General features: G+C 44.7%; 3 protein-coding genes across 14 annotated transcripts in view; 1 reads left to right on the top strand and 2 right to left on the bottom strand.

Annotated features, from left to right (window-relative positions):
• The window catches only part of Dyrk4 (dual specificity tyrosine phosphorylation regulated kinase 4), a 42,237-nt gene extending 30,193 nt beyond the window's left edge, over positions 1-12,044 (bottom strand). For 2 of the 4 annotated variants that reach the window (XR_005503903.2, XM_039108823.2), the window contains exons 1-3: positions 11,957-12,044; positions 6,130-6,223; positions 1,275-1,304 (exon numbers count right to left, since the gene is read on the bottom strand). Coding sequence is in view for 3 of the 4 variants with exons in the window: in XM_039108823.2 (XP_038964751.1) it covers positions 1,275-1,304; positions 6,130-6,223; positions 11,957-11,994 (162 nt within the window). In the remaining variant the exon portion in view is untranslated. Of the gene's footprint in view, positions 1-1,274; positions 1,305-6,129; positions 6,224-9,659; positions 10,544-11,956 lie in introns of those variants that run through there. The other 2 variants (NM_001427230.1, XM_039108824.2) reach the window with 2 other exon arrangements.
• A 1,793-nt stretch (positions 12,045-13,837) lies between these two features.
• Positions 13,838-26,889, bottom strand: Rad51ap1 (RAD51 associated protein 1). Of its 8 annotated transcripts, none has more exons than XM_063286719.1 (10): positions 26,704-26,889; positions 24,342-24,397; positions 23,094-23,229; positions 20,364-20,473; positions 18,678-18,764; positions 18,118-18,267; positions 16,925-17,086; positions 15,401-15,550; positions 14,849-14,936; positions 13,838-14,765 (listed from the first exon to the last, which is right to left on the bottom strand). In XM_063286719.1, exons 1-10 carry the CDS (start codon positions 26,718-26,720, stop codon positions 14,741-14,743), a joined length of 981 nt encoding a protein of 326 aa, XP_063142789.1. In that variant the 5' UTR covers positions 26,721-26,889; the 3' UTR covers positions 13,838-14,740. The 8 variants fall into 8 exon arrangements, with proteins under 8 accessions (XP_063142789.1, XP_006237566.1, XP_063142787.1 ...); XM_006237504.5 differs by having other exon boundaries at positions 18,118-18,270; positions 26,704-26,860; XM_063286717.1 differs by lacking the exon at positions 14,849-14,936 and having other exon boundaries at positions 15,401-15,541; positions 18,118-18,270.
• Positions 26,890-27,169: 280 nt separating this feature from the next.
• Positions 27,170-27,559, top strand: part of Ferry3 (FERRY endosomal RAB5 effector complex subunit 3) — a 35,272-nt gene continuing 34,882 nt past the window's right edge. Inside the window, exon 1 of one of the 2 annotated variants that reach the window (NM_001106623.1) lies at positions 27,170-27,231. The gene's annotated coding sequence lies outside the window, so the exon portion shown is untranslated. Of the gene's footprint in view, positions 27,286-27,559 lie in introns of both variants that reach the window. The other variant, XM_039107454.2, reaches the window with a different exon arrangement.

The raw sequence follows: 27,559 nt of genomic DNA on the forward strand, positions 1-27,559 counted from the left end.
AAGGGCAAAGTCACATACATACTATAGCCTTTGGTTGATAATTACTTACCACCATTGCTTCATTAATTGCCTCAACAACTACACATCACCATAGATGCCGATAACAGGAAGACCTTGACACATGATGGGGGAACTTCGCCCGTCTTCATTTCTGACAGAGTTAAAACTGCTGTGTTAGGTACGTGAAAACACCCAAGCCAAAACCCTTGGAAAGGCCATTTACTACTGGCAGAGGACTAGAGGACAGAACACAAAAAACATCCTATACTCACTAAGGCAAGGGGGACACTGCAGAAACACCTTACTGGAATAAAGACACAAGTGACCCTTTCCAGAAGAGGACAGGAAAGGCCAACAATCAGGTGGCAGGAAGTTCAGCATCACTAATTCAGCCACCCAAGTGCAAGCTAAAGACAGTCAGAATGCCACTTAGAGCTACAAAGTGGGCAGATGAAGCTCCCTCAGGATAAACTGACCCAAATGGTGAGGAGACCAAATTTGTGTACAGTGAGGGCCAAAGCACATCGATACCAGAGTTAGGAAACAATGTTGCAATATCTGCTTAAGTTCAGAACCCTCACATGTCATCACCCAGGAAGCCCAATCCTAGATAAAGAGTCTAGAAACACGACCACAGTTTAGACAGGAGACATCCATGAGCGTGCCCAGAGCAGCACACGCAGGCGAGCAACGGAATCTTAGAGGCAAGACTCAAGAGAATGATGATGGCAGAGGGGACGATGACATGAGAAGGGACACTCAGGGGACCTCTCGCTGTGCTGGATGCACTGGAGGGTCATTGTGTGTTGTTCTTTATCCTTTACAAACATTTTAGAATAGATTTTAATAGGCATTATAACGACAATCGTTGAAAAGCAACCATGAATTACAGAATAAACCCTGAGTCCTGATTTCAGCTTTTTATTAGCAGGCTAGCTCTAGACACCTTGTTTAGTCTCTTGGGGCCTCAGTTTCCTCCTCTGTGAAGTGGGGGAGGTTACCTCAACACAGATGTAAAGGAAAATAAGAAAAGCCAAAGCCACATTGCCTTTCTAACATGTCATTATCCTCCCTGTCAAACATGGTGTTTTACAACCTGGAGGTGCTGTCCTCTCGCTCTGCTGAATACCAGCACTCAGAGGCGCTCTCTTAAACCAGCTTGTATCAACATCCCTTTCGCAGCAACTGAGGGTCACCCCAAACCTTTGTCCTCCTCTCTCCAACGTGGGGTGACTGTGGGAGTGAAGGCAGAGGAAGGAGGAACTGGTACTCACCATGTAGATATCAGGAGGAAGAGTGGGACCCTAGGGAGAGTGGGGAAAAAATGTAAGTGTTCTCCTTCGGGATGCTAAGTCTCCACAGAGTCCACTGGATGGTGGACTAGCCCTCACTCTCACCACCTAGCCACTCTCGTGGACATCATTGTTTTAAATGTTCTCTGACCCTGATAAGTTCTTACCCTGAACCTTTCGTATGCATTTAAACTATGCATGGATAACCTAGATACATTGTGCCATGCAGCCAAGCTAGACCCAAGTGACAGGCAAGATCTTGGCTCTGTGCTCTGTTCAGTTTTGACTGGGATTTCCGACCCTTTGCAGCAGTGGGTGATTGGTTTGGTGTTTCTTCCCTTGGGCTTTTCGGATGTGGAATGGCGATGAGACACAGATATGAGACAAAGATGGACGATCTGGGGTACTTCCTTCTACTGCGTGAGATTTAGTTCCTATCTCTCACAAGAAACTGTTCTCTATGAAACAGAGAGGGAGGGTGTCAGGTGCATATGTCTGGGATCTGCCAGCCAGAGACTTCATGCTCTCGATACTCCATTAACTAATTCATACCACTCTTTAATATTGTCTGTTCATGTCACAAGAAACATCTAATGCCCTCGTCAGATAATATACATTTATATATTTATTTTATTGTATGTATGTATGTATGTATGTATGTATGTATGTATGTATGTAAGTACACTGTTGCTGTCTTCAGTGAAGAGTGCGTTGGATCCCGTTATAGATGGTTATAAGCTACCGTGTGGTTGCTGGGAATTGAACTGAGGAACTCTTCAAGAGCAGGCAGTGCTCTAAACTGCTGAGCCATCTCTCCAGCCCTGATTATTGTTTTTGAGACGGGGTTTCATGCAGCCCAGGCTGGCTTCGAACTCTCTCTCTGTAGCTGAGGATGACCTTGGATTTCTGACCCTCCTGTTTTCAACTGCCAAGTGTTAGAATCATGGGTGTGAGCTACCACACCAGGCGTGTACATGGATATTTGTGTCAACCTAATAGAAGTGAACTTCTGAACTTTTAACTTTATCTATTTTTAAAAGTATTTATTTTTAATTTATGTGCATCGGTCTTTTGCCTGAGTATACTGTATGTCTGGGTGATGGTGTTGGATCTTTGAAACTGTAGTTACAAGCAGGAGCGGGCTGCCATATGGGTGCTGGAGATTGAACCAGATCCTTTGGAAGAGCAGCCACTCTTAGCCACTGAGCCATCTCTCCAGCCCCAGACTTTTTTATTTTTATTTAAATTTTATTTTAGTTTTTGATGATGATGATGACAATGAGGGTATGTTTGTGTGTGTCTGTGTGTCTGTTTGTGTCTGTGTGTGTCTGCATGTGTGCTGTATGCTTGCACTAATAGAGAACAGAGCTCCAGATGTCTTGGAGCTGAATTGTTACAAGCAGATTAAACTTGGGTCCTTGGCAAAAACACTCAGCATTCAATGCCGTTGGTTGCCAAACCATCTCCCCAGCCCAAGAAGAATTAAAAAACAAAACAAAGCAAAAAAAACAACAAAAAACAAAACAAAGCAAAACAAACAAACAAACAAAAACAAAGCATCTGTAATTCTGAGAGACTTCAGTGGTCTAGAAAACTTTCCCAGGCAGTTCTAGATGTGCAGTCAAAGTTGATTTTATGGCCCATCCTGTTTCATCAGCACCCCATATCCAACAAGCCTGAAGGAAAACTCCAAATCTAAATGTTTGCTATTGCAATGGTTGGAAATCCTAGTCAAAACTGTAGAGCACAAAGTCGAGGTCGAGTTTGTCAGGTGGGTCTAGCTCTGCTGTGTGGTGCCCAGGTCTGTCCACTCCCCAGGTCCTCTCTACCACACTCAGCATTTAACTTTGACCAGACCACCAGCTTTCATCTGAAGGGTCTTGGGATTAAAAATCATAAGCGCTCGCTGGCTTTTGTTGTTTCTTTGTTCTTAAGGGTGTCTTATTCTGTACCTACGCTGGCCTAGAACCCAACATGTAGTCAAGGCTAGCCTCAGAATGGAGGCTGTCCTCCTAACCCAGCCTCCAGAGGGCTGGGATTGTAGGAACGCATCAGAGTATGCACCTTTTAAAAGATATATTCAACCCTTAGAATGGTGTTGGATATGAATAGTCAGTAAATAATTGTAGAGGACATGGGCGAGTGAATGTACACCAAGTGCCAGTCGGTGCCAGGGACTATCATGCTTCTAGCATCCAACACTGGCTCAGTCTGACACAGGGAACCTGTGCTCCCTGCCAAGTGTCCCTTGTGAAGCAGGTGGGACAAGTAAGTGCAGTCCTTTCTAAATAGTCACATTGGCAGAAGTTAAGAGAAACGCCATTATTTTAAATGGATCGACATAAAATTATCTCACGGCTTTTCTTGACTATATGAGCTGTTATGTGGGTGCTTGGAATCGAACCCAGGCATTCTTGAAGAGCAGCCAGTGCTCTTATTTGCTGAGCCATCACTAACCACCACGTCTGACGATTCTTTAAATATCACATTTGAGATTGTATTTTTTAGGGATTCGTTTTTATTTTAACTATATGTATATGGAGTGAATATGTACACACATGTACCAGTACATGTATAGGACAGAGGCGTCAGACTTGGAGCTATACTTAGAGACAGTTGTGAACCACCTGATGTGGATCCTACGAGCTGAACTCAAGCCCTCCTGAAGGGCAGGATGCGTGCTCGACTCGTTCCTCCAGCCCTTTGGTTTGTTTTCTTGGTGTGTGTGTGTGTGTGTGTGTGTGTGTGTGTGTGTGTGTGTGTGTGTGTGTGTGTGTGTGAGAGAGAGAGAGAGAGCAAGCATGTGCACACATGTGGAAGCCAGAATTCAATGCCAGGCGTCTTCTTCCTCAGTCTCCTTCCACCCGATGGAAGATACTGCAGAGTGCAGCATGAAAAACTTTCTGCTTTTACTTTAGCTTTTCAAAAGTTTATTGGTACAACTGTCATGTAATTTGCTTCCCTTGAAATTTCATTATTTTTTATTTCCTTCTGGGTTTTTTGTTTGTTTGTTTGTTTGTTTGTTTGAGACAAGATTTCATAGAGAGCAGGTTGGCTTAGCACTCACAGTGTAGCTGAGGCTGCCCTTGAACTCCCGTCTCTCCTGCTGCCACCTATCAGCAAACGCCACTGTGCCCAGCTCATCGCATTGTTTCCTTTAAAGGATTTTACAAAGCAACAGATGCCTCTTAACTCAGAGATGAAGATCAGTGCGATCCGGACTGCAGATTTGACATCTTCCTTACACTCCCCATCTTTCCCCTCTGAGCTGAGTATCCTCGTTTGTCATCAGTTTTCCCACCTGTGAAATGGGGAGAACCTTTCCTCTTGGGCTCATGTATATACATCATCTCATCAACCAAGGCAAGCTCACAAAAACTTAAGACATTCAAAGTTGCAAAGCTCCTCATGCTGACCGCTTCTCTTATCACTGGTAGAGAGTGTAAGTTAAAGGGGGAAGATTTATTTAGCTCATGAATTCAGAGGTTTTAGTACATGTGGCCCAGAGGACACAGCAGAGCAAGCCACGTGATGGCTGCCAAGAGTGGGCTCAGAGAGCCTGAGAAAAGGAAAGCTTTCTCCATCCCTTTGATTGCAGGCTGGCACCTAGCCTGTGGGATGGGGCCACCCACATTCAGAAAGAGGTTTCCCATTTTAGTTCGTTCTCTCTGGACTCTCTCACAGATGTGCCCACAGTGTGCTTCTGAAGTCTACTACGACCTTCTTAAACCAGTCAAGTGGCAATGAGTATTATTTGGGGTAAGCCTAGCTCTCATTGACTTGATACTCACATGTCTCCTCAAACGGTCCCTGCCCCTCAGTTGCTCATTCCCATCTAGCAATGTAAAATGCATCCTGCCCATTGCCCAGAACTCTGTAAATGACTTAACAGCCTCAACATTACTCAAAGCTACAAGCCCAAAGTTTCCTCCAATCACTGGAAATACAGGTTTGCACCAACAAACCAGGATGTATCTGCTTTGTGAATTATAATCTCAGGGTGCTGGGGAGCTGAACTAGAAACACTGCTCAGAGGAGGTGACGTGGAATTCTAGGTCTAGGGAGGTGGCAAGTGACCTCTGGAGCCATCACAGAGGCTGCTAACCCTGGAGCCTGACCACGGATTCAGGGACGCACTTCAGGCCTTCACGGCTAAACAATTGGGGGCTAAAGTTTCCTGCAAAACATTCTTTGAAAAGATCCTAGACAGTGCAATATTTTGAACAGCCTAAATGGTAGTAGACTGGAAAAAAATCTCCCCTTTACTTGTTTCACAGATGATAAACATGGTTACTACACCTTGGCCTAACTTCTGCGCTGTGCCTTTCATTAGGTTTTGAGGGTGAGGGGGAAAAAGCAATTTTGTCTTTGTCAGGAAAAAAAACATTATTTTCCAAATGACAAACAAATGATCTTGAACATCTACTGTGAATGACAGCAGAATGTTCTGAGGTAGTTTCAAGTAGACAGAAAGGAGATGCAGTAACTGTGGAGAAGCCATTCATCCGGCAACTTCTCCAATGCTAGTCGCCTGTTTAATGGAGGCCTCGCAAGGCTAGCTGCTTTTCTCTTTGAGTCCACCATGATGGGTAATCCTGAGTGTCAACTTCATGGGATTCAGAACCGTCCAGGAGACAATCTCTGCATATGCCTGGGAGGATGATTCCAGGAAGCTTTCACTGGTAAGCCCTGCTCTGAGTGTGGGCAACATCCCCCAATACCTTCACCTCAGGACTATCCTTGAGGTGTTTGTGTGGGAGACTCACCCGGGGGCCAGGACTCTCCACATCTTCCTGGAGACATCTCTGCTCCTCACTTGGGACCCGATGATGCTTACCTTCACGGAGGTGAAACTCTGCTTCTTTCTTGCTTTCAAAACTGGGAAGGTTGTCAAACTACGTTTCCTTGCCTTGTTCGTATCCATTTTAGTCCTACAAGAGAAAGAGAGAGAGGAGAGAGAGCAAAGAATAAAGTCAGCTCTGGGCATGGAAGTATATGCCTAAAATTTAGATTTATATTCAATCTAAAGAAAGATGGTCTCAGGTTCAAGGCTACGCTGAGCTACATAATAAGACTCTGTGGTGGTGGTGGTGGTGATGATGGTGGTGTGCTGATGGTGGTGATGGTGGTGATAATGGTGGTGGTGGTGATGGTGGTGATGGTGGTAGTGATGGTGGTGGTGGTGGTGGTGATGGTGGTAGTGATGGTGGTGGTGAGGTGGTGGTGGTGGTGATGGTGGTGATGGTGGTGATGGTGGTGGTGGTGGTGATGGTGGTGATGATGGTGGTGATGGTGGTGATGGTGGTGATGGTGGTGGTGATGGTGGTGGTGGTGATGGTGGTGATGGTGGTGATGGTGGTGATGGTGGTGATGGTGGTGATGATGGTGGTGGTGATGGTGGTGATGGTGGTGGTGATGATGGTGGTGATGATGATGATGGTGGTGATGATGATGATGGTGGTGATGATGATATAATGTGGCAATGTGGATAAAATATAAATAAAGGTCAACATATGTGGGAATGAATGAAAGCAAAGGAGCTTAGAGAAAAGCAGGGGCCAGCCTACAGCCTAAAGCAGAGAAGAGATGCTCTGCTTCTCTTGCATCCCTTCTTGGGTTAGGAAAGACAGGACTACAGAAGGAGAGCCAAGGAGCCAAGGAGCCAACGAGCAGGAGGGTAAAGTTAGGTGGCTACAGTTACAACAGCCAGCCTGGAGTCCATTTTCCCAGCTGCCTCATTCTCTTACACACAGTATGGCTACGTCATACACACAGTGGGGCTACTGATTTCACGTCTACAGAAAGAAAGAGCCAGAACTGATATCCTCTCGTCATTTTTGGTGCCTTCCTCATTCAGAGCACAATTCCATGAAAAATTAACTTGTTGCAAGATGAGAAAAAAATTCCTATATGGTTATGGAATCTAAACAGAGTTGTGGAAGACAGGTCTTAGGGGACGCTCAGGACATTTTTAGTTTTTGTTAGTTGTGGAGTACTGTGGAGTTCTGCTTTGTCCCATGAAGTCCCTCTGCAGCATCCAGCTCTGGTCAGAACAAACGGAATTTGAAAAGTCCAAGAAACAGGGTCAGCATGAGATTCAGGGGAAAGTCATTACAGTTTTAGCTTTTGCAGACCTTATAATCAATCAGTAACGGCAACACTAGGATTTTCCAGTTATTCACAAAACTGAATCCAAGTCAGGCAAATAAATGGGAAGGCACATTTACTGAGGAATTAAATATTTAAAAAAAACGAGATCTTCCTTTCACTCTATCCAGTGGGAAGTTAAAAATATGACACATGTGCTTTCTGAAACATGATAGTGTAAAACAAGGTGGGACTCACTGTGCCCTTGGCAAGCAGAGTAAAACAAGCCAATCAGAGGAGGGCATTAACAAAACAAAACAAAACAAACAAACAAACAAAAGCACAAACCTCCCCCCCAGGAGGACACATGGAGGGGTGACAAGAATTTCTTTAAAGGTATGCTGGCTTTGCTGAGCATGACGGTGGACATACATGCCTGTTACCCCAGCACTTGAGAGGCTAGGGTAGGAAGATGGCAAGTTTGAGGCCAGTCTTGACTACGGGGTGGTACCCTCTTTCAGAAAAAAGGGATTAGGGGTCTCATCAAGTAAGCTCAGACTCAAGTCATTCTCTTCGGTATCTCAAGCAGCTGGGATAACAGGATCATGCCATTGTTTTTCTAGCTACAGGACACACACACACACACACACACACACACACACGGGGGGGGGAGACAGACAGACAGGCAGACAGAAAGACAGAGTGTGTGCACATAATGGTGGTGAAAGTCATCAAAAATAATTTATTTCTCTCTTATGGTTAGTTCTCCCCTTCCTTCTATATTTTGTAGACTCGTTTGCCGAGGGAGTTCTGATAACCTAGTCACAATCTCTGTCCCTAAGGCAAACTCATGGCACAGCAGAGGAGACAGGATAAACGAAGTCAGGAGTGTGCGCAGATCGCACTGGCCACTCTCTCTGCTGTGAAGCTGAGGCAGCCTTCCAGAAACACACAGTAGAGCGTCCTTGAAGAATGAGCATACAGGTCAGAGTCAAGGGCAGATGGGCAAGGCAAAGGAAAGAAGAGAGTATGAAGCAGCATTTGCTGGCTTGTCCAGGAAATGCAAGTAGCCCTGACACGTTCTGAAGAACTATATACATGAAGGGTCACATAGCCCAGGTTAGGCTGTGGCCTGTGGGGTTGGTCTTTCTACATCTGGACTGACATGATGCCTCCGTGTTTTAGGGCCATCTCATGGCAATGGCCGTGGAGCTCAGCTTGGAGCGACTTGGTTTGGAAGGCGTTCTAAGAACCTCTTGGCAGATAGAGAGGGACTCAGTCAAGGCAGGGACAGAGTGGCATTTGGACTTGGGAATAAACCGAGAGATGGCCTTCTGGTTAGAGAGCATTGATCAGCTCCCAATCCTGGGGAGAAAGGAAAGCTTTTCCTGTCAGAGCTCTGTACCACATCCTCTTTTGTCTACTTCACAAAGACAGTGAGTGTTGTAAAGGACATTGTCCACACAGTCGGGGCTCTTGCCTCCGTTCCCCCTCTCTGGCAGCTGAAGGTAAAGAGTCAGACCAAGGCCTGCAGATGATGCTGAAGGACCTTGCAGTCTCATCTGCATGCTGCCGACACTCCCGTGAGCCATTTGGTCTTCTCAAGGCTCTTCTAGTAATTTAAAATCTAAACCTACACAACACTGTCAGACAGAACACACACACAGGCACAGGCACGCACACGTGCACGCGAGCGCGCGCGCGCGCACACACACACACACACACACACACACGTGCTGTCAGTTATTCCTAGCTTGTCTTCTTTGGATGATTCTGTGATTGTCACAGACTCTGTGTTTCCATTTACGCATTACCTGGCTTGTAATTGCAATCAGAACTTGGCAAATGGTTTTTTTTGTTTTTTGTTTTTTTTTTCAGTCTTTAAGACTATGTGGTGAGGGCCAGGGTTGTGTAGCTCAATGGTAGGGCACGTTGCAAGCTCCTGGGGTCTACTGAAGCACAGTGCACAAGAGCTGCATTGTGCTTCATAGGAAATGGATTGGAATGACCTAATAGTTTATGTTTTTAAAATAAAAATTACTTAATTTTAACGAATTAAAATTAATTGCATTTTAGAAATAAAATGACTTCTTAAATTACAGTTTATTACAGGACTGACTGAAGACAATCAGCTTAGCTTAGAGCTGCAGGGATGTTCCCTTGGAAAATGAACCTAAAATGCAGATTCACACCGATTCACACCGATACAGAGCGGATGCTCTGCCTTCCTAAGCCACTCTCTCTTCCTGGATTTAGCAGCACTTTCCAAAGTGAACTCACTTTGTCACAGCTTTCGTGTTGCTTAGTTGTCCCAGAAGCCTGCTTAAGTTTTTGTCTCATCCCGATCCTGAGTCTGGTGGAACTGTGGGTGACGGGCCGCTCTGGATTGTTTCAGTTCCTCTCTATTGAAAACTCTGAATACATTCGCCGGAAGAGGAGAAAGCTGAGACGGCTTACATTAATTCGTCAAAGAACTTCGGGCCTCAACCAAGCCCTGACAACTGTACTCAGTATGAAGGAAGAAAGACAAGGAAATGGGCCCCTTGTTCTCAGGAAGTTTGGAATCTGGGAGCCACGGGGTTTTCAGCATTACTGTTATTAAAGTTGTGTTGTGGGGCATTTTAAACACGTGCATTTGTGCATAAAAGACACTAATGTCCTAAAGGGAAAATATGCCTCTCGAGGTTACCTGTTGTGACTTTGTTATTTTTACTAGAGTCGACAGTGGCTTGATCTTTATGTCCTTGGGGTTGTCCTTGGGACAGATGTGGTGGTAGCATTTAGAGTTGGAGTGACCTGTTTAGTGTACTTATGTGACAAAGCAAATTCAACCTCCCCAGTCCTTCTACATGAGTTCCTGAATCCTTCATGGTTCAGTGACGTAAGGGACGTTTGGGAATCCTCGTGTCCATGCCTTCACCTAGCCGAGGGGTCTCCCTGATTCTTACCTATCAGTGCTGGAGTGTTCCTGAGACAGTGAAGGTTTTCCCCGACAGCCCACCTTATACTCAGATGTTAATTTACATTTTGTAGGTGCTTGTTAAATATTTGTCGGGAGGGTAATGATATTACACAAGATATTCTTTCCACTGTTCCTTGCTGTCTTCGGAAAAGCACAAAGAACAGATCTATCCTCCTTTCTCTTCAATAATTCGTGAGTTTTCAGAACATAGAAAAACTTGTTTTTCTCCCCTGTGCTTGCTTCGTCCCCAGTGCCCTGTGGGGTTTTGCTCAAACTTTTCCTTCTACCATAGAGCACCCATCCCACAGGCATGGTGGGTCGATACTGAACTGTCCTTATTTCACTCTATTTTCACATTGTCAGCGATCTCTCCCAAAGTGGCCATTGTTCCCAGGAGTATAGTGTTCCTGCCACTGCTAGGTCAGGCAGTGTGTTTGTTACATTTCTGATGGCCCTGGTGGCTTGATGGATACAGCCTTTAACTAGCCTGTTCTCCTTTTTAGATGGGTGCTAGGGTCAGCTAAAACCACAATTCACTGTCTTAGGATCCTCCACATTTGAGAAGCAGGCACTTTAGCTCGCCTGTAGGCAATTTGGAGTTGGAGAGGGCAGAGTAGCTGACATATTGCCAGATATACCTTCCGGTTCCCATCTCTTGGGTAAAGAAGGATTAGATCCCAGAACCAGAATCTCACTCTGTAGCCCAAGCTGGCCCGACATTTGCTATGTTGCAGTGTTGACCAGGCTGACCTCAAATTTAACAGTCTCTTGATTCAGAGATTACAGGTATAGGACGCGTTGGAAGATTGTTTAGAATTCGACCACCTCCATCTTACCCCTCAAGCAAAATGAAGGACATTCTCATGAGATGTTCCCCAGTTTTAAATCTTCCATCCAATGTGTGAGTTAAGAATGGGGAAGCTGGTGTTTTAAAAAAAATGTATCGTTCAGTCCCCAGCTCCGAAAAAAAGAACCCAAAAAAAAAAAAAAGAAAAAAAGAACCAAAAAAAAAATGTATGAAAGAACAATGTTTCCTGAGCCCCACCTGGCCTGTATATTTCAGACAGTGAATGTTCAGAGAGTAGGTAGCCACCACCTTAAAAAGAAACAATGTTGCTAAGTATTGGAGCTTATCCTGCAGTGCAAGCAAGTGAGGAAAGTATCTAGGCCACAAGCTTGGTACACTCTGTGTCAAAGGACTGAGCTGTGTCTGTGTCTCTGTGGTGTGTGTGTGTGTGTGTGTGTGTGTGTGTGTGTGTGTGTGTGAGAGAGAGAGAGAGAGAGAGAGAGAGAGAGAGAGAGAGAGGGAGGGAGGAAATACCACGTGCAGTGACAGTATGAGAAGAATCAGCTACATGCCCCAAATTGCTGGAGTCAGGACCACTTCCCGCCCGGCTTCCAACACTCAGCGAGACCCCTAACACAGTGTTCCACTAATAGGAGAGTCAGGATGCTCATGAATGGCAGCTGGCAAGACCTAAACCTCTTCTCCTTCACGCACCCGGCCCATCCCTCGCTCTTACTTCCCTTCTCCCTTTCCACTTGCCCCATGAGGACCCAGCCCTAGATGGCTCAGGGTTTGCGCCCCCATCATAAGCCTCTTCTAGGCGCTTACTCTGTCCAGGTGAGGGCAGGAAGTGGGAGGAGCTGCATCCGGCTGTCACAGACAGGGATCGCTGCAGGGGTTTAGGACTTACCCTCAGCTAGGCTCAGAGGGGCCACACCCTCCTAGCGTTGCTGTAGAAACCGCTCAGGCCCTTTTTGTGACTCCGAGGTGAATAGGCTTAATCCAGGCAAGGCCCAAACCATCTTTCACATAGGCCAAAAGAATACATCTCCCCTCGACCTCCTTATTTTCTCTCTTTCCAATACGTGGATCACCCAAGGTATGAGTGAAATTCCAGGACCCTGAGATTGAAGTTGGCTGGAAAGGCCAGACTGGAAATTTTCCAAGCCCTTTCAAAAACAGTATGTAGAAGTAGATAAAAAGCCCTGGATAAAATTTCCTTATGAGTTGTACACTTCATACAGTACTGAGTTTTAGAAAGAAGCACATGGAATTATGAGTGATGATGGTGGCTTGTCCTGAAGGACTCTGATACAAGGAAGGGACTCACTGAAAAGAAGCCAAGTAGAATTTTGTGTTCAAGTCCTTAGCCATTTAGCCAAGTGAGTGCCTAAAGCAGTGTGTAAAGAACAGACTGGACTGTGTTTGTGTGGGCTGTGAGCAGGAGGTTGTTTATGCTGATTTAATGTTTGTTTGTTTGCAGCAAGTTTCACCACATAGCGCTGGTTGGCTCCAGGGCTGCATAGACCAAGCTGGCCTTGAACTAGTAGAGAAGTGCCGTCCTTTGCTAGGATTAAAGGTGTGTGCCACCATATCCAGGCCATGCTCTTATTTTGGGAATGCAGTGTCAGAAACTTCATGGATGGATACACAAGGGGGTGAAGAGTAGAGGCAAGGGCACCCGTCCACCAGAACCACCAACAGACTAAAGCACAGGCATGATATGTGGCAAGTGTGTATAACACAAGAAAGCTACCCTGAGCCGAGGAGTAAACAGTTCTCAGGGTATGATGGCTGGGGTAGGTAAGATTGGCTGAGGAAAAGGTAAGACCAGGGATGCAACTGGTGGTTATCAATGCTTGCAGCTAGGCCATTTTAACACACTTGGAGGCAAATTCTTATTGCGTCCGAGTATTACATATGTATATGCACCACTGGAATGCAGGTGCCCGTGGAGTCCCGAGGGCGTTAGATCTGCTCAATTGGAGATACAGGCAGTTTTAAGCCGCCTGATGTAGGTGCTGAAAAACAAATCTGAGTCCGCTGCAAGTGCCTTTAAGTACTAAGCCGTCTCTCCAGCCTCTGAGGGAACCTTTTCTTTAAAAAAAAAAAAAATTATTACATATAAGTACACTGTAGCTGTCTTCAGACACACCAGAAGAGGGCATCAGGTCTCATTACAGATGGTTGTGAGACACCATGTGGTTTCTAGGATTTGAACTCAGGACCTCTGGAAGAGCGGTCAGTGCTCTTAACCGCTGAGCCATCTCTCCAGCCCCCCACCTCCCGGAACTTTTAAATACAAAGAAATAATGTGAATCATAAGAAAAGCCAAGTCCCTACAGTGCATATTTAATATCAGTAACAACGGTTATTGCTCAAAGCATACAAATTAACTCAAAACCAGGTGACTAGGTGAGTGTGACAAACCCCACCACCACTAGGGAGGCTGTGGCAGGAGGATTTTGAGTTCAAGGACAGCCAGGGCTATATAGGAAGCCTTGTCTCAAAAACGAGAACCCAAATCACACAGAACATGGAAGACTGGGGTTTTAAGGAGCAGGTAAGGTGGAGAATGAGAGGGTAAGCAAACATCCAGATAAGATGAACAGGTGCCAGAGCAATGCGCATATAAAACTGCTTGTTCTGCACATGTGTTCTCACGGTGCACGGATGTTCACAGCCGAGAACTAGGGAGGCACTGCACAGTTTATGGTAAGCCATTAATTTTTTTATTAAAAAGTGATCAGGAACACCATAAGTGATATTCTCACCATAAAAATAATTATTTTTATTGACAATAAATCTAAGCTTCTTGAGAAACTGCATCAGCTGATGACAGGGGTGACAGTCTTTCACCTCGGGCTTTATCTAAGGTGAAGACACCACTTCCCCTTGCTTATGCTGACACACAAGACTCACATTAGCAAACAGACACACGGAGACGCATGGTATCAGTGAGCGCATTTTAACCTTTCCACTCTTATTAAAGGGTCTGACATTGAGAAGTTCATACAGTGTTATAAGATCAGCTACACGCTAACCACCTGTCCCCACGGAGGGACACATGCTGCAGTACAGTCGACATTTTAATATGTACAAAAAGCAGAACTCTCACTAAAAAAGACCTGGATAAAGAGCAAGCTTCTCACAAAGCTACAGAAATGTAGCATGGGAAAGATTTCAGAAACGCCTCCTGAAGGAACCCAGGATGCCCTTTTGCCAGACAGAGTTGGAGGACATGTGATTGCCGATGTGCCGCAAAGCCCGAGTGACGGTGACTTATGAAACATAAGAAAACACAACACACTCTTCACTCTTCAGGAGTGGCACAAGGAGAGGCCCCAGAATCTTTGCTGAAGGGCAGAAGGTTTTGATGAGACCAGAATCACACAGAGCTCCTTCATGTGATCCATTAAAGGTTCTTTTATGTGGACGCTGAATATGACAACCCGCTCTGCAGTCCCAAGGGTCTCAGAGGTCCTTTCCTGCTACCGTACTTGGCTGCTTGTGGTACTTGGATGCAAACTCTTAACTGGTGCTAATCGGGAGAGGCCCAGACGCAGGCTCTGACTCGGGGACCTGGCGGGGGTTCCTGCCCATGAGCTGCTGCTAGAGTTTCTGCTCCCGGAGGCGGCTGCAGGAGAACACAAAGGCACACAGTTAGGTCCAGCTCTACAGAGCCATCACGAGCTGCAACAGATCAGAAGAAAGACCCACACTGACAAACAGGAAGAGCACAGGCAGGCGGAGCATCCTGATCTGAAACCCCCAACTCCAACGCCTTCAAAGTCTTCAGCTTTTCTGGCTGTGGAGCAAAACATATGTAAGAAAACAAAGACAAGGCATTTGTGTTACATGCTTTAGTGCTCCAGTGTGCCCAGGCCTGAGTGCTCTGTTAAACTGAGGCAGCCAGCAGGTCTTAGGGCCAAAACTCGTTGCCAGAAAAACCAAACCAAACCAACCCAACCCAACCCAACCCAACCCAACCCAACCTAACCCAACCCAACCCAACCCAACCCAACCCAATTATTAAAACTCTTGACTCTGTGACAGTCAGGGCTGTGTTCACAGATTTTTGAAGAATGTCTCCATTTACTGAAGTTTTCTTTACAGCAATGAGAATAAGTCATGCACACCCTGATGCCTGATCGGGAAATGGCAGGACATTTGAAACAACATGGGACCTGCTCACCCATAGCTCCTGTGACTAGGAAAGAGGTACCAATGGCAGCCTCTTAAGCTGGTGGCCTTGCTAGCAAGTTACTGTACCTGGGGGGACCCACTTGGGCCTCTTGCTTTCTGCTGAAGGGCTGCATATTTTTGCTGGTTTCCTAGTGGCCTCGGAAGGAAGACCAACTGGCTGGGGTAAGGCTGGAGATCCTGATTTGATGGCAGCTGGAGCTGGGTCTGCTGAAGTCACTTATGTGAAACACAAAAACAATGTCATACGGAAAGATAATGTTCAAGTCTAAAACGATATGAGAGCAAAGAGGTGAATGTAGCCTGACAGCTATTGTCAGAGCCCAGATTAGAAACCAGGATTGACTTCAAAGGTCATACTCAGAGCCATTTTACAAATAATGCCTCTTCTGTATGTGTCAGGGATACTCCTGTAGAGGGCTCTAGGGTTATAAAGAACACGTGATGTGGGCATCTTATTCTCCAGAAACTTACTGTCCTACACTTCTCTTTAGTGGGAAGTGAAGATCTGTGTCTACTGCAATGTGCTGAGACTCCAGGAATGCACAGTAGGAAGGGACCTTGTAATCTTGGGCATGTTTAGGAGGTGTAGAGAGAGGACCATGGCTGAGCCAAATCCTGGCTGAGGGGAAAGATGAGTGGAGGTTTTCCTGGCATAGAGGGTAGAGCATACAGTGCCAGAACGCAAGCTCCTGTCCTGTTTATATGGATGGAGCAGGGCTGTGAGGGGAGGAAGGGGAGGAGGATGAGCAAGGCACTGCCATGCTCTCACAGGCCATGGAAACGAGTCTGGCTGTCACAGATCTATTTTCTCAGGAGTGACTACCATGCTAAAAACTTCTCTCTTGGTCATGGTGATAAGACACCTGCCAGAAGGCTGAGACGGGAAGATTAAGAAAGTAAGGCCAATGGGGTTGGGGATTTAGCTCAGTGGTAGAGCGCTAGGCAAGCAAGCGCAAGGCCCTGGGTTCAGTCCCCAGCTCCGAAAAAAAAAAAAAAGAGAGAGAGAGAAAGTAAGGCCAAAAAATGATTATAAATAAATAAAATAAATTTTGTTAATAAAAGTTACATTTTATGATAATCTATTATAAAATACAAATGCAGAAACAGCTAACTTTTGAACATAAGAAACAGGTGGCCCATTTCCAAGTTGTCACAAACTCTCACTGTATGTTTCAACTGGGTCCTCAAAACAGAGATTAGGTCATGAAAGGAAGCAAGGACTTAAGCTCACCCAGGCCTCACCGTTTAAATATCCAGATAGCATGGTCCAGCCTCTAAATGGGACAACCTGGGATTAAACTCTTGGCCCTCAATGATGTATAAAAATTCCAGCGTATCTTGAGACAATCTGAAGTGTTCTAATGCAGGTGCAGGGGTTTGAGGAAGGCTACATGCTAACAGGGGTGGAGGGTCCATACTCAGTGTTCTTATGGCTACCAGGGCTCAGCATCCTTAGCTTTTGTCCCTAGCCACAATTCCTTTTAACTAGACATGTGCATTAGCAAAATGTTAGAGGGCACAGGCGAAGATCTGGAAACCTAACAGACCCGACCCGACCCTGTAGAACAATGGGTTTGAGAGCAGGCTCACCTGATGCCTCCTCACGTTTGGGTTTTGATTTCCTTTCCTTCTTTTCTGCTTTGGGTTTCTTCTGCACTGGTTTCTTCTTTGTTTCTTTACCTCTTCTCACACCAAAGTCTTCATCGCTTTCCTCACTCTCATCAAAATCAGGATCACTTTCTGAATCTTCACCTAAAACAGAAATTACACAGTCTTTCTTGGTTTTAAAACAAAACATGAGACTTCTGTTATGTCATCTGCCATGGCCCCACGGTCACTCAGCACACTTAGAATGTCTTACCTCCATGAAAGCATGGTGCCTGACCTCAAACGTCAGCTCTCCTGACCTAACACCTCCCAGCATCCCTTTATAACCTCCACACTTCCTTCTCCTTTGTGGGGCTTTATTTTCTAGTCCTAGAGCTCAAACCACGGAATCCACACTTGCTGGACAAGTTCCGCTGGGCTGCCTGAGGCCCTTCAGTTTATATACCATCGCTTTAAAAACGTTACATAGGTGTTCCCTCCTGTGACACACTCATCAGAATTTGAGCTGTTTCTCTCATGACTGCTCCCTAGCGCCTAGACTATGACATATACCAAAAGCATCAAATATCTGTCCAGTGAGTGAGCACATCTGTTATTTGCTGATAGCGTGTCAAAATCTAAAACACTGTGTCTGATTGGTGTTAATGTACAGACTTACTCTTTTAAATTTTTAACACATTACAATTCTGTCATATTTTCCCTCTGCCCTTATTTCTATTAAGTCTGAAAACAACTGATAATAAAATAGTCTCATATTACTTTCAACTCAACATACTTCATACATTTCTACTAGTTATAAAAAAAGCTGAAACCTGTTGGAACAGGTCAAGGGTTGGTCCATGGCTAGTGACAGCCCAGCCTGCCGCTTCCGCCTCTTTCCTAAGTCTCACTGAGCTGGTTCTCGAATGTGCTAGTCTGTCTCAATGCTCACACCTTTCCCTCGGTCAGAAATGTGACTTCATTCTTTTGGTTTTTCTAATGCTGTTTGTTCAGATTTGGCTTAAAGGTTACCCCTAGACAGTTTCTCTCGATGTGGCCAAGCTCAATTTAACTGTTCTATGAGTTCTCCAGTTTACAAACTTCCAAGGCTCAATACAGTGCTTTGTGTCTACCCTGCTCTCCACGCAGTTTTTCCTGAGTTCCCGCAGAGTAACCCGAAGCAGGACACAGCTCACCAGTCGCACTGTCCGGCTCAGTGCCGTCAGCACTGCTGCCACTGCTGCCTTCTGAGAGCTTCCTCCTCTGCTGAGCCCTGGCTTTAGATGTTGTTCTCCTCTCTCCTTCAACATCTCTGACGTCCCCCTCCTCTGTGATCTTGTTCAAATCTTCTGGAGACACGAACACCAGTGAGAACTCCGGGCAGATTCCATGACCTCTGCTGCCCTCCTCTGCTACCAGTAACACACACCAGGCCATGGGCCATGCCAGGACAAAGTCTCCCAGGAACAGACTCTGGTTTTAAGGGTAAGTCTGAGACCTTAATGAGTCATAGCCAAAGAACTTTCCAGATGCAGCCCTTTCTTATGTGGCCACCGACTGTGGAATGAAGGGTCTGAGTAGTCACGACTGTCTAGTGTGGAAGAGAGTAGATCTGCAGTCAGAGAGAACCAGACTAAAGCATAAAGAAACAAGGGCCAGGATGGGGAGACTGTTCTAGCTATGGGTGTAAGAACTTAAACAAGTTAGAAAAATAGCACTGTGAGTGAAAAGAGCTGTCATTAATATCGAAACTTACCTACATCATCACTGGCTACACTGCAGTTAGAGACTCGAGGAGGTTTATCTGTCTTTTCCGTTTTCCTTTTGCCGGTTGTGTCAGTGCCTAACACAGGAAGAAAAGAACCTCAGCCGCATCCCAACCAGTCATTGTCTAAAAAGCAGGAAGATGATCCCTGAAACACGCTAACACATATTAACACATAGACGGGAACAAACCACCTCAAAGTCATACCTGCCCAGATGTTTTACCTGGAGGAGCCAGCACACACTGTGAGTGCGAGCTCTACAATGACTCAGGTTCACAGTCAGCCTCCGTCTGTAAACCTGCTCATCGTCTCTAGATCTAATTCCTGGTCTATCATTTGAAGATAATAAATAAGTAATATCACCCTGTGTGGACGAATCCACAGTCATGCTGACTTAAGCTCTGTGGTGGCCGGACTGTCCCTGTAAGCTCACATGAGCACTTTTGGGATGTGGAGCCCTGCTGAAGGCAGTAACTCACTGGAGGCTGAAGAGGTTAGGCTCAGTCCCTCTAGTCTGCTCTTTATCCTCCTTGAATGTGAACAGAAATGTGATCAGCCAGCTTTCTGCTCCTACCGCCATGGTCCCCACCACAGACTCTCTGGAACCACAAGACAAAATAAACTGTCTTCTATAAATTGCTCTTGGTTATGGTATTTTATTACAGCAACTGATATAAACGCTTTCCAGTCATTACAACCTAAAAATGATACAATGCTAGAATATTCGTACTGTAGGTGGGCAGCCTTGGATTTCAGCCCTAGCACTCACTATAAAACAAAACACAACCAATTCCAAGTATTTAGGAGACTTAAATAATGATATTGACAACATTAAGTCCCTGTGTAATGAAGAGCATTACTCAGTGAGAAGTACCAATTCCAAGGAAAATTCCTGCTCTAGGTTTCCATGTCTTCTGCAATGAATTCTAGTCCTTTGATTTTAGATATAGCACATAACAACACTCTTAAAATGTCTGATTCCTGGTTAATAGCCTTCCTAATAATAATGGTTTATTTTTAGAGATAAAAGTAACTTAAAAAAATTAAAAGCTACGCCCATTCTGTCACACATACAAAGTTACAGAAAAAACAAAATCACAGAGAAACTTAGAAGTCACAGTCTCACTCTGAAGTCTGAGCTTTCAGAAAGGTTTTGTTGTTTGTTTCTTTATGAGACAGGGTCTTACTGTGTGGCCCTGACTACCCTGGAACTCACTCTTTAGACCAGGTTGGCCTCAAAGTCAGAGATCCATCTGCGTCTGCCTCCCAAGTGTTGGGGATTAAAGGCCGGCACCACCACGCCTGGCTAGCACCTCCAGTATCTCACAAATTATTCCTATTAGGACACGTTCAAGAAACCTGGATTTAAAGGGAAAGGAAGTGAACTGTTAGGACTATACAGATAACTTCATCAAGACTGGACTCTTACCGCACAGCAGCAGCTGCCGCACAGGGCAAATCCTATCCTTTAGGAATGAAGCAAAGAAACGTATGTGTGGGACACTGACACAGTCGAATAAAGAACTGAATCCAGGGTGACTGCTGCCAAGTGCTCTTTTTATAGATTAAGCTGTGTTCCTTCCTCTGTGAGGGCCTACCTTACAAATGATCACAAACAGTAAGACACGTTTGCAGATAAACACGTTTGCAGATAAACACACAGAGAATAGACTTACTTCTCTCTTCGGGCTTCTTCACTTGGTTGGTGAGTGTTGGAAGTTCCTTCACAGATAAGGCCAGGGCAACTTCTAGGCCTCTCTGGAAGACCTTGTCATCTAAAGCCATCCTGAAATAGATGTGTGAATAACAATGGGGTGTTACGTACAATTAGTGCAGCAATACCAGTAACTCTAAAGAGCAAACTTTCAGACTTCCTGCATTAGTGCCTAAGAGCAGCTTCCTTCCAAAAAGTCCCCAAAGCATCCTTAACTGAGTGAGACCCCTAAAGTTCAGGGGGGTCGTGTTATATGTGTAAGTGTGGGAGGAGAAGCCTGCATTGCCGCTGGCTATGCCAGTAGCTCTCCTTTCTCTTTACTCTCAGCTCTGCCTGATGAAGCTCTGGTTTAACCTAAGACAGACTCCGTTCAGACATCACTCCCACCCAGAGATCTCTCAGTCTTATCCATTGCGGTGGCAGATATAACTCTTAAAATAAATACTAAAAGTATCCTCAAGGAGTCTTCAAGGTGAATCAGGTAGGGAGGTGGGGAAATAAGTCATCCCAACAATTAACCCATAAAAACCAGACTGTAATGCCTTCCTGCTCAAGTGGACCAATAGTTGTAATTATTATAAGAGGACAACCTCAAAGACAGATGAGGTAAAATTACACAAGGCAAGGAAACTGAAGTGTATCTTGAAGAACTTATTTTTTAAGCAAGTTTTCCTGGTGGGGATAAATATGGTCTCAATTCTATACACGTATAAAATTGTCAAAAAGTTTTATTGAGATATAATTCGTGTATTATAAAATAGTTTCCTATTTCCTCTTCTCCTTGAGATAGGGCATCATGTACCTAAATGTCTTCAAATCTCACCTCACATGCAGCAAAGGGTAACTTTCCACTTCGGGTGTTCCAGAATTCTTCAACAGAAGGCAAACACTCCACCACTGAAGCCACATCCATGGCCCCACAAAACCCACCCTTTAGATACATCAGCAGCTTTCAGTATCTCCAGAGTATCTTAGCACCATTACTATCCAGTTTAGAACACTTTCTTAGCCATATCCACCAGCAGCCATTCCTGATTGTCCTTGCTTGCTGGGTTGTGTCAACTTGACCATGCTATAGTCATTTTGGGAGAGGGGACCTCAATTGAGACAATGCTCCCAACAGATTGACCTGTAAGCCTGTGATGCATCTTCATGATAGAAGTGGGAGGGCCAGCTCACTGTGGGAGGTGTCATTCCTGGGCTGGTGATTCTGGGTGCTTTTTTATGAAAGCAAATCGAGCAACTCATGAAGGGCAAGCCGATAAGCAGCATTCCTCCATGATCTCGGTATCAGCTCCTGCCTTTAGGTTCTTATCCTAACTTCTTTCAGTGATGGACCATGTTGTGTAACTGTAAGCTGAAATCTGTTCCTCCCCATGTTGCTTATGGCCATGGTGTTTGTCATGGCAATAGAAACCCTAACTAGGACATCATCACCCTTCTCTCAGTCCCAAACAGACAGACAGCCATTTTCTGTTTACATGGACCAGTTTACTCTGAACACTTCATACTAATGGAATATGTGGCTTTGTGTCTGAAAACAGAATAATTTTCCCTAGCTCATCACATTACAGCATGCATCTGTAGTTCATTTTCAGTCCATGACTGAGAACACATATCCGGTTGCTTTCCTCTTTTTTTTTTTTTCCGGAGCTGGGGACCGAACCCAGGGCCTTGTGCTTCCTAGGCAAGCGCTCTGCCACTGAGCTAAATCCCCAACCTCTTTTTAATACTCTCACATTACTATAAACACTGACATAAGGTGGAGGTATTTTCAGTTTCCTTGGGTACTTACTGTCTAAGCCATAGACAGAACAGTCCTGTTTCACATTGTGAAGACTGACACTCTGTTTTCTCGGGTACCTGTGCCATTTCCCAATCCCACCAGCAATGTCTGAAGGTCCCAGTTTTGTCACATTTTCATTAACACTTATTAACATCACATAGTAGTTGAGAAGTGATTTGTGGGTAAGAAGAATCATCACGCCGTGGTTTCCTCTTGCATTTCCCTGACAGTGAACCATGCTGGGCACCTTTTTATGTGTTTGCTGATTACCCTTGTACTTTTGGAGAAATACTTACTATGATATTCTGCATGCTGAAATTAGACTGTCAGCTTTTTACTAGAGCGTTGTGTTCTTTACACATTTTGGATAGAAGTTACTTAAGTTGTATCTGCAAATCTGTTTCCCACTCATGAGTAGTGCTTATCTTACATTTAAAATCCTATCCATGACATTTGAAAGTAGAAACACACAGAACAGAGCTTGGCATGCTGTTTCTCAGTGCTTACTAATTTTCTGAGGAGTCCATGGCAGTAGAACGTGACCCATCCCTCACACCCACATCCTTTCAGGACTATATTGCCTTCCCGCTCTTCGTACCAAACAATTGTTCACAAATGTTTAAAATGCCCTTATACTTGTCCTGCCTTTTAACAAAGTGGCTTTGTGAGATCTGAAGCAGCAGAAATAGGAGCAGAGTCAGCAGCATTAGTATTAAGGGTTTGTTTGTTTTTATGTGAATTTATTTTCCAAGCCACAAAGTCAGAAAGCACTTAATGGCCCCTTCCCCATGCTCCAGACAGCACTGACTGTCAGCTCAAACCCTCATTTAAACTGAGATTGTAAGCTGTGTATCTTTTAAATGAACCCATCTGATGCCACATGTTATTTTGGGTCTTACCTCTCACCTTTTTTTAGGGGGTTCTGTTGGTAAGACCTCTTCTTTTTGGAGATTCTTCAAGTTAGGTTTTGGCTTGTCTTGCTTTAACACTTTTGGCACGGTTTTTGACTTGTTTACAGGTATAGATGCAGAAATAAAATCATCTATTTTTGTATAAATTAAAAGGTAAAATTATTTTTCTTGGCAGCTTAAATTAATTATAGTATATCCACATTCCACATATAATCAAGTTTAATTTCTATACCTTAAAAGTTAATAAAGACAATTTGTCTCTATTTTCTTTCTTCCATCTCACGATGAACAGTGGCCTGTTTAAGAACATCACTCTACCAAAAACCAATTCACTGAAAACTACAAAGGTGAACTAAGACAGTACATAAATGTCAGCCCTAACAACTAGCTAAAAACCTATAGAACCATTAGGAAATTTGTAAAATTGTGCCTCACTGAGTGGAAGAAAATGACCTTTAACTAAACGTCACAGTGTAGCCCAGCATGCTTGCCAAGGCACACTGCTAGTGAAAACCAAGTCTAGGCAAACAGGAAGCACCACAACACTGCTGCTTTCCTCAGGTTTTTCTGTCCTATAATCCTCCAAAGTCTTGTGGCTCTTCTAGGAATATTCAAAAAAACATGTATACTACACATGAATGTATATTTTCAGGATACATGTATGACTGATCACGTACTTTTAGAAGAATGTGTTAATATATGTTTCTTTCATGCATCCAGGTACAGAAATATACCATAACTTTCTGCACATTGCACCCTACCCAGGGTCATGAACACAACTGGTAATCTGTCAGTACCTGTTACATCCCCGTGACAGCAATGGAAAACGACGACTTATCTGCCAAACCACTTTTTCCTCAAGCTGTGGACACAGTGCAAAACAGACTTCTCTGAACTGAGAACTGCTAAAGTATTTGACTTAAAGGAGAATTTGGTGGTCTGGGAAGAGCATGTGTGAGGCCCTGGGTCTGATCCCCAGTAAACACTCTCCTCCCCAACGCACAACCCCAAAATACATAGCAACACACACACACATGCAGAAGAAAATTATCTTACTACAAGTGCACTGTAATCTAATGAAATGTTTCTCTAACTTTGATCAAAGTTCTGACAACAAAGACAAATATATGATCAATACAATGACAAAGCTTAAACCTAAGCTTTCAGGGTAAATTTTTCCATATCTGACTCCAAAGAAATACATTTCTCAATGTATTAAAGAAAAGTAAAAGGCTCTACTTACCATCAGAGTCATTGCCAGAATCCTCAAACTGTGAATAATTGACTGGTTTTTTATTTCTATGATCAAGACAGAAATTTTTCATTACTGTACATATTAATATTTTACCTTCACCTTAAAGTTTTTAATAGTCTTGAAGAAAGGAAAATGTGTTTGGAGTCTCTCAAAAGTACTTCAATCCAAAGCCAAGTACTTGGCATTAACGGAAACACCAAACCCATACCTAATACACATAATGAGAAGAGAAATTAATTCAGGAAACTCCCAAAGTAAAGAGAAAACAACTATTATCAATTAAGCTTTGTATTGTTTAGTGGCAACTGGGTATTTATAAACTGTGTGCCCTTCTTTGCTTACACTATAAAGTACCTGTTCAGTTTTAACCACATTTTAAAAATTCAGTTAGAGCAGAGCTGAGACTCCATGATTAAGAGCATGCACTGTTCTTTCAGAGGACATGAATCTGGTTCTCAACACCCATGCCAGGCAGCCCACAACTCCTGTAACTCCAGCTCCAGGAGGACTAAGAACCCTCTGACTTCCTCAGACATTGCACGCACATGAAACACCCACACAGACACCTAAAAACTCAAACCAAAGCCAAACAAAAAAACTTTAAAATAAATCCCCCTACAATACCAAATAATGCTTTCTTAATGGAATGCACACTTTACAGTAGTCTGTTCCCAGCATCTTTGTGGGAACTAAGAGGGCAGAGGAAAAGGATGCTCAATGTAGAAAGGTTCATCTCCTTCCTCTGGGAAAGCAATGTAAGGCTGCCCTGTCTTCCCCATGTGTACAAGTTCGTTCATCAGTTGCCGTTCTTTCAGGCAAAAATAGGAGTTCTGTGAAAAAGTGGCTTGTCCACCATTCAGCTCATGATCCAGACTTGTGTTTCCTTGAGAGAACGCACATCAAAAGGAAAGGTGTTCATGTTCTCTCCCACACGTCAGAGTGTAAGAATTTGACAGCTACATAAACTATGAAAGCATCTTTAGGAATTGTGGGATTGAAAAATAGTAAATAGAACCAAAAGCCTACTAAAAAAATAATATACTTGGGTTGAGTTGTAACAGACATGGATTCTTATTGATTCATTAAACACAAATTACCTACTGTATGTATTTTAGAGACTCACTGGAGTGAGATATGCAGGAAACCATTACTTTTTAAAAGCTCTTTTAAAATATGTGGATATGAAGGTGTCTGCGTGTGGGTATATGCACATGAGTACTGGGTCCCCCTGAGCTGGAAGAGTTGTAAAGTGTCTGAAGTGGTTAGGAACGGGACTTGGGACCTCTGGAAGAGCACCAACCACTCTTTTAACTATCGAGCCAGCCCATGAATGCTTCTGTTTTTAAAACAAAACAAAACATCTGAGTAGGTGGCAGTAGAAACTGCAAGGACTAACCAGCACAGTTCGACGTCACTGCCTCAATTTTTGTTAAGGTTCCAATAGTCCTATCATCATTGTAGTGTAAATGATAGAAGAGTGAAGACAGGTGGTTTGTAAACAAAGTACAACCAAAGTGAGCCGAAGTGGCTAAAGTCAACTGCTGTGCAACCTTAAACCCAACTCTGACTCCTGGATCCATGAGAAGGTGCAAGGAGAGAAAGGACCCCAAAGTGAGGCTTTTCTCCTTCCTCCTATGTTCCATTGTGGTGTTTATTTTGTTACCCCGCCCCCCATCTTCCAATAGGGTAAGCTCCAGCTCTTAATACAGTACAGGCCTAGGTGAATTCACTAAGTTAATTTGTTTGGTTTTGCAGGACTAGGGATTGAACCTGGGACCTCTCATCTGCTAGGCAATCAATCCACCACTGGGCCAGTCTCTGCAATATTCAGTCAGTCTACTAAATGGATAGCATCCCAGTTGTGATCACGGAGAGAGGATTCCAACTGTCTAAGGGAAAGCAGAAAAGGACTGGAGTCATGTGACAAGGCACCACGGCTTGAGCTGGATGTTCAGTTAAATGGGTCGCTCTTCTTAGGGATTTGAGGGGCTCAATATAGGCACGACTGCCTTTTCTGTATCGCTGGGCTGTTGTAGTGTTCAACATATGAAGGCCACATACATGGTCACTAGCGGCCACGTAAAGCGCGGTTCAAATGCCAACCTGCCGTGTCTCTCTGGGGTCGGGAGAGTCAGCGGGCAACAGCTGCAAAAGGAAGCCGAGAGGCGGAAAGCAGGATGCTAGGCGGGCCACTCTGAGCAGCGGGTGGCTCTCACCAGAGACTGGCGACAAGCACACAACCCCGCTGTCCTCTGTCCGACCCTGTCCTCTCCCTAAGCCATGTATGACAGTGGCCCCCAGCGTCCCCCGTTCTTCCTCCCTGCCCCGCGGGACGTCATCGACTACTCACCTGGTAGGGCGCACCATGGTGCCCTTCCTAGGACAGCAGCGACCTGGAGCTGGAGAGCAGCTGTGGCGGTTTCAATTCCCGCCCAAAACCAGACGTCGGGCTCCACGCCCCGGTACGCCAGCCCACCAATCATCGCTCTCCTGCCTAAGGCGGCGCCTGCGTACTGAGGAAAGAGCGCCTGCGCGCACACACCTTTGCCAGGGCACGGCATTCTGGATCCTGCCGCCCAGACCCAGAGTTTGTTTTGCTACTGCACTTTCGTCACAACAGCGATGTGGTACCAACTCTAAAATGCAATATAAAAGTAGGAACACGCCTCCAATATTTAGAATGATCAACTTAAAGATGACTGGAATAAAGGAGCTCTTGGATAGAGTTTTCTTGGCGCTTGAGAAAAAAAGAAACAGACGGGTACCGAATCTGCCGAAGCGAATCTGCTAACTGTACAAAACAAGCTAGAAGTCAGCTGACTTATTGGGCAGTTCTGCGTTGACAGCTCTAAGTGTGCCTTGGTGTTTGAGTGAAGAGGTGAGTTCGATCCCATAGCGAAGAAACCCCTTCAGTATGGAGGACCTAATGACGGTACCTGCTACAGGCTTAAAGAACAGAAGCAAGCTTTATGGGGGCTATCTAAAGTGCTGGAGTGCAGTTTGCCATTGACAGTTCAGTATTTGTGGAGAACTAGACTTGGAGTTTTGCATGCTGCTCTGGCAGGGTGTAGATAGGCACACCCAGAGAATCTGGAGATGTAAACTGGGTTAAGATGAATTTTATCCTGAAATCAGCAGACTGCACAAGCAAAGAGTAACATGAAAACGTGATTTTGTTCTGTTACATGTACACAGTGTATTCCGAT

This window comes from Rattus norvegicus, chromosome 4 (genome assembly GCF_036323735.1).
Source record: "Rattus norvegicus strain BN/NHsdMcwi chromosome 4, GRCr8, whole genome shotgun sequence".
In the NCBI taxonomy this organism is placed as follows: Eukaryota; Metazoa; Chordata; class Mammalia; order Rodentia; family Muridae; genus Rattus; species Rattus norvegicus.

Coding starts and splice junctions, on each gene's coding strand:
- Rad51ap1 (NM_001398921.1), bottom strand. Junction 18,765..20,363: donor GAAGAAGCCCGAAGAGAGAA/GTAAGTCTATTC, acceptor TTCCTGTGTTAG/GCACTGACACAACCGGCAAA. Junction 18,271..18,677: donor TGTAGCCAGTGATGATGTAG/GTAAGTTTCGAT, acceptor TCGTGTCTCCAG/AAGATTTGAACAAGATCACA.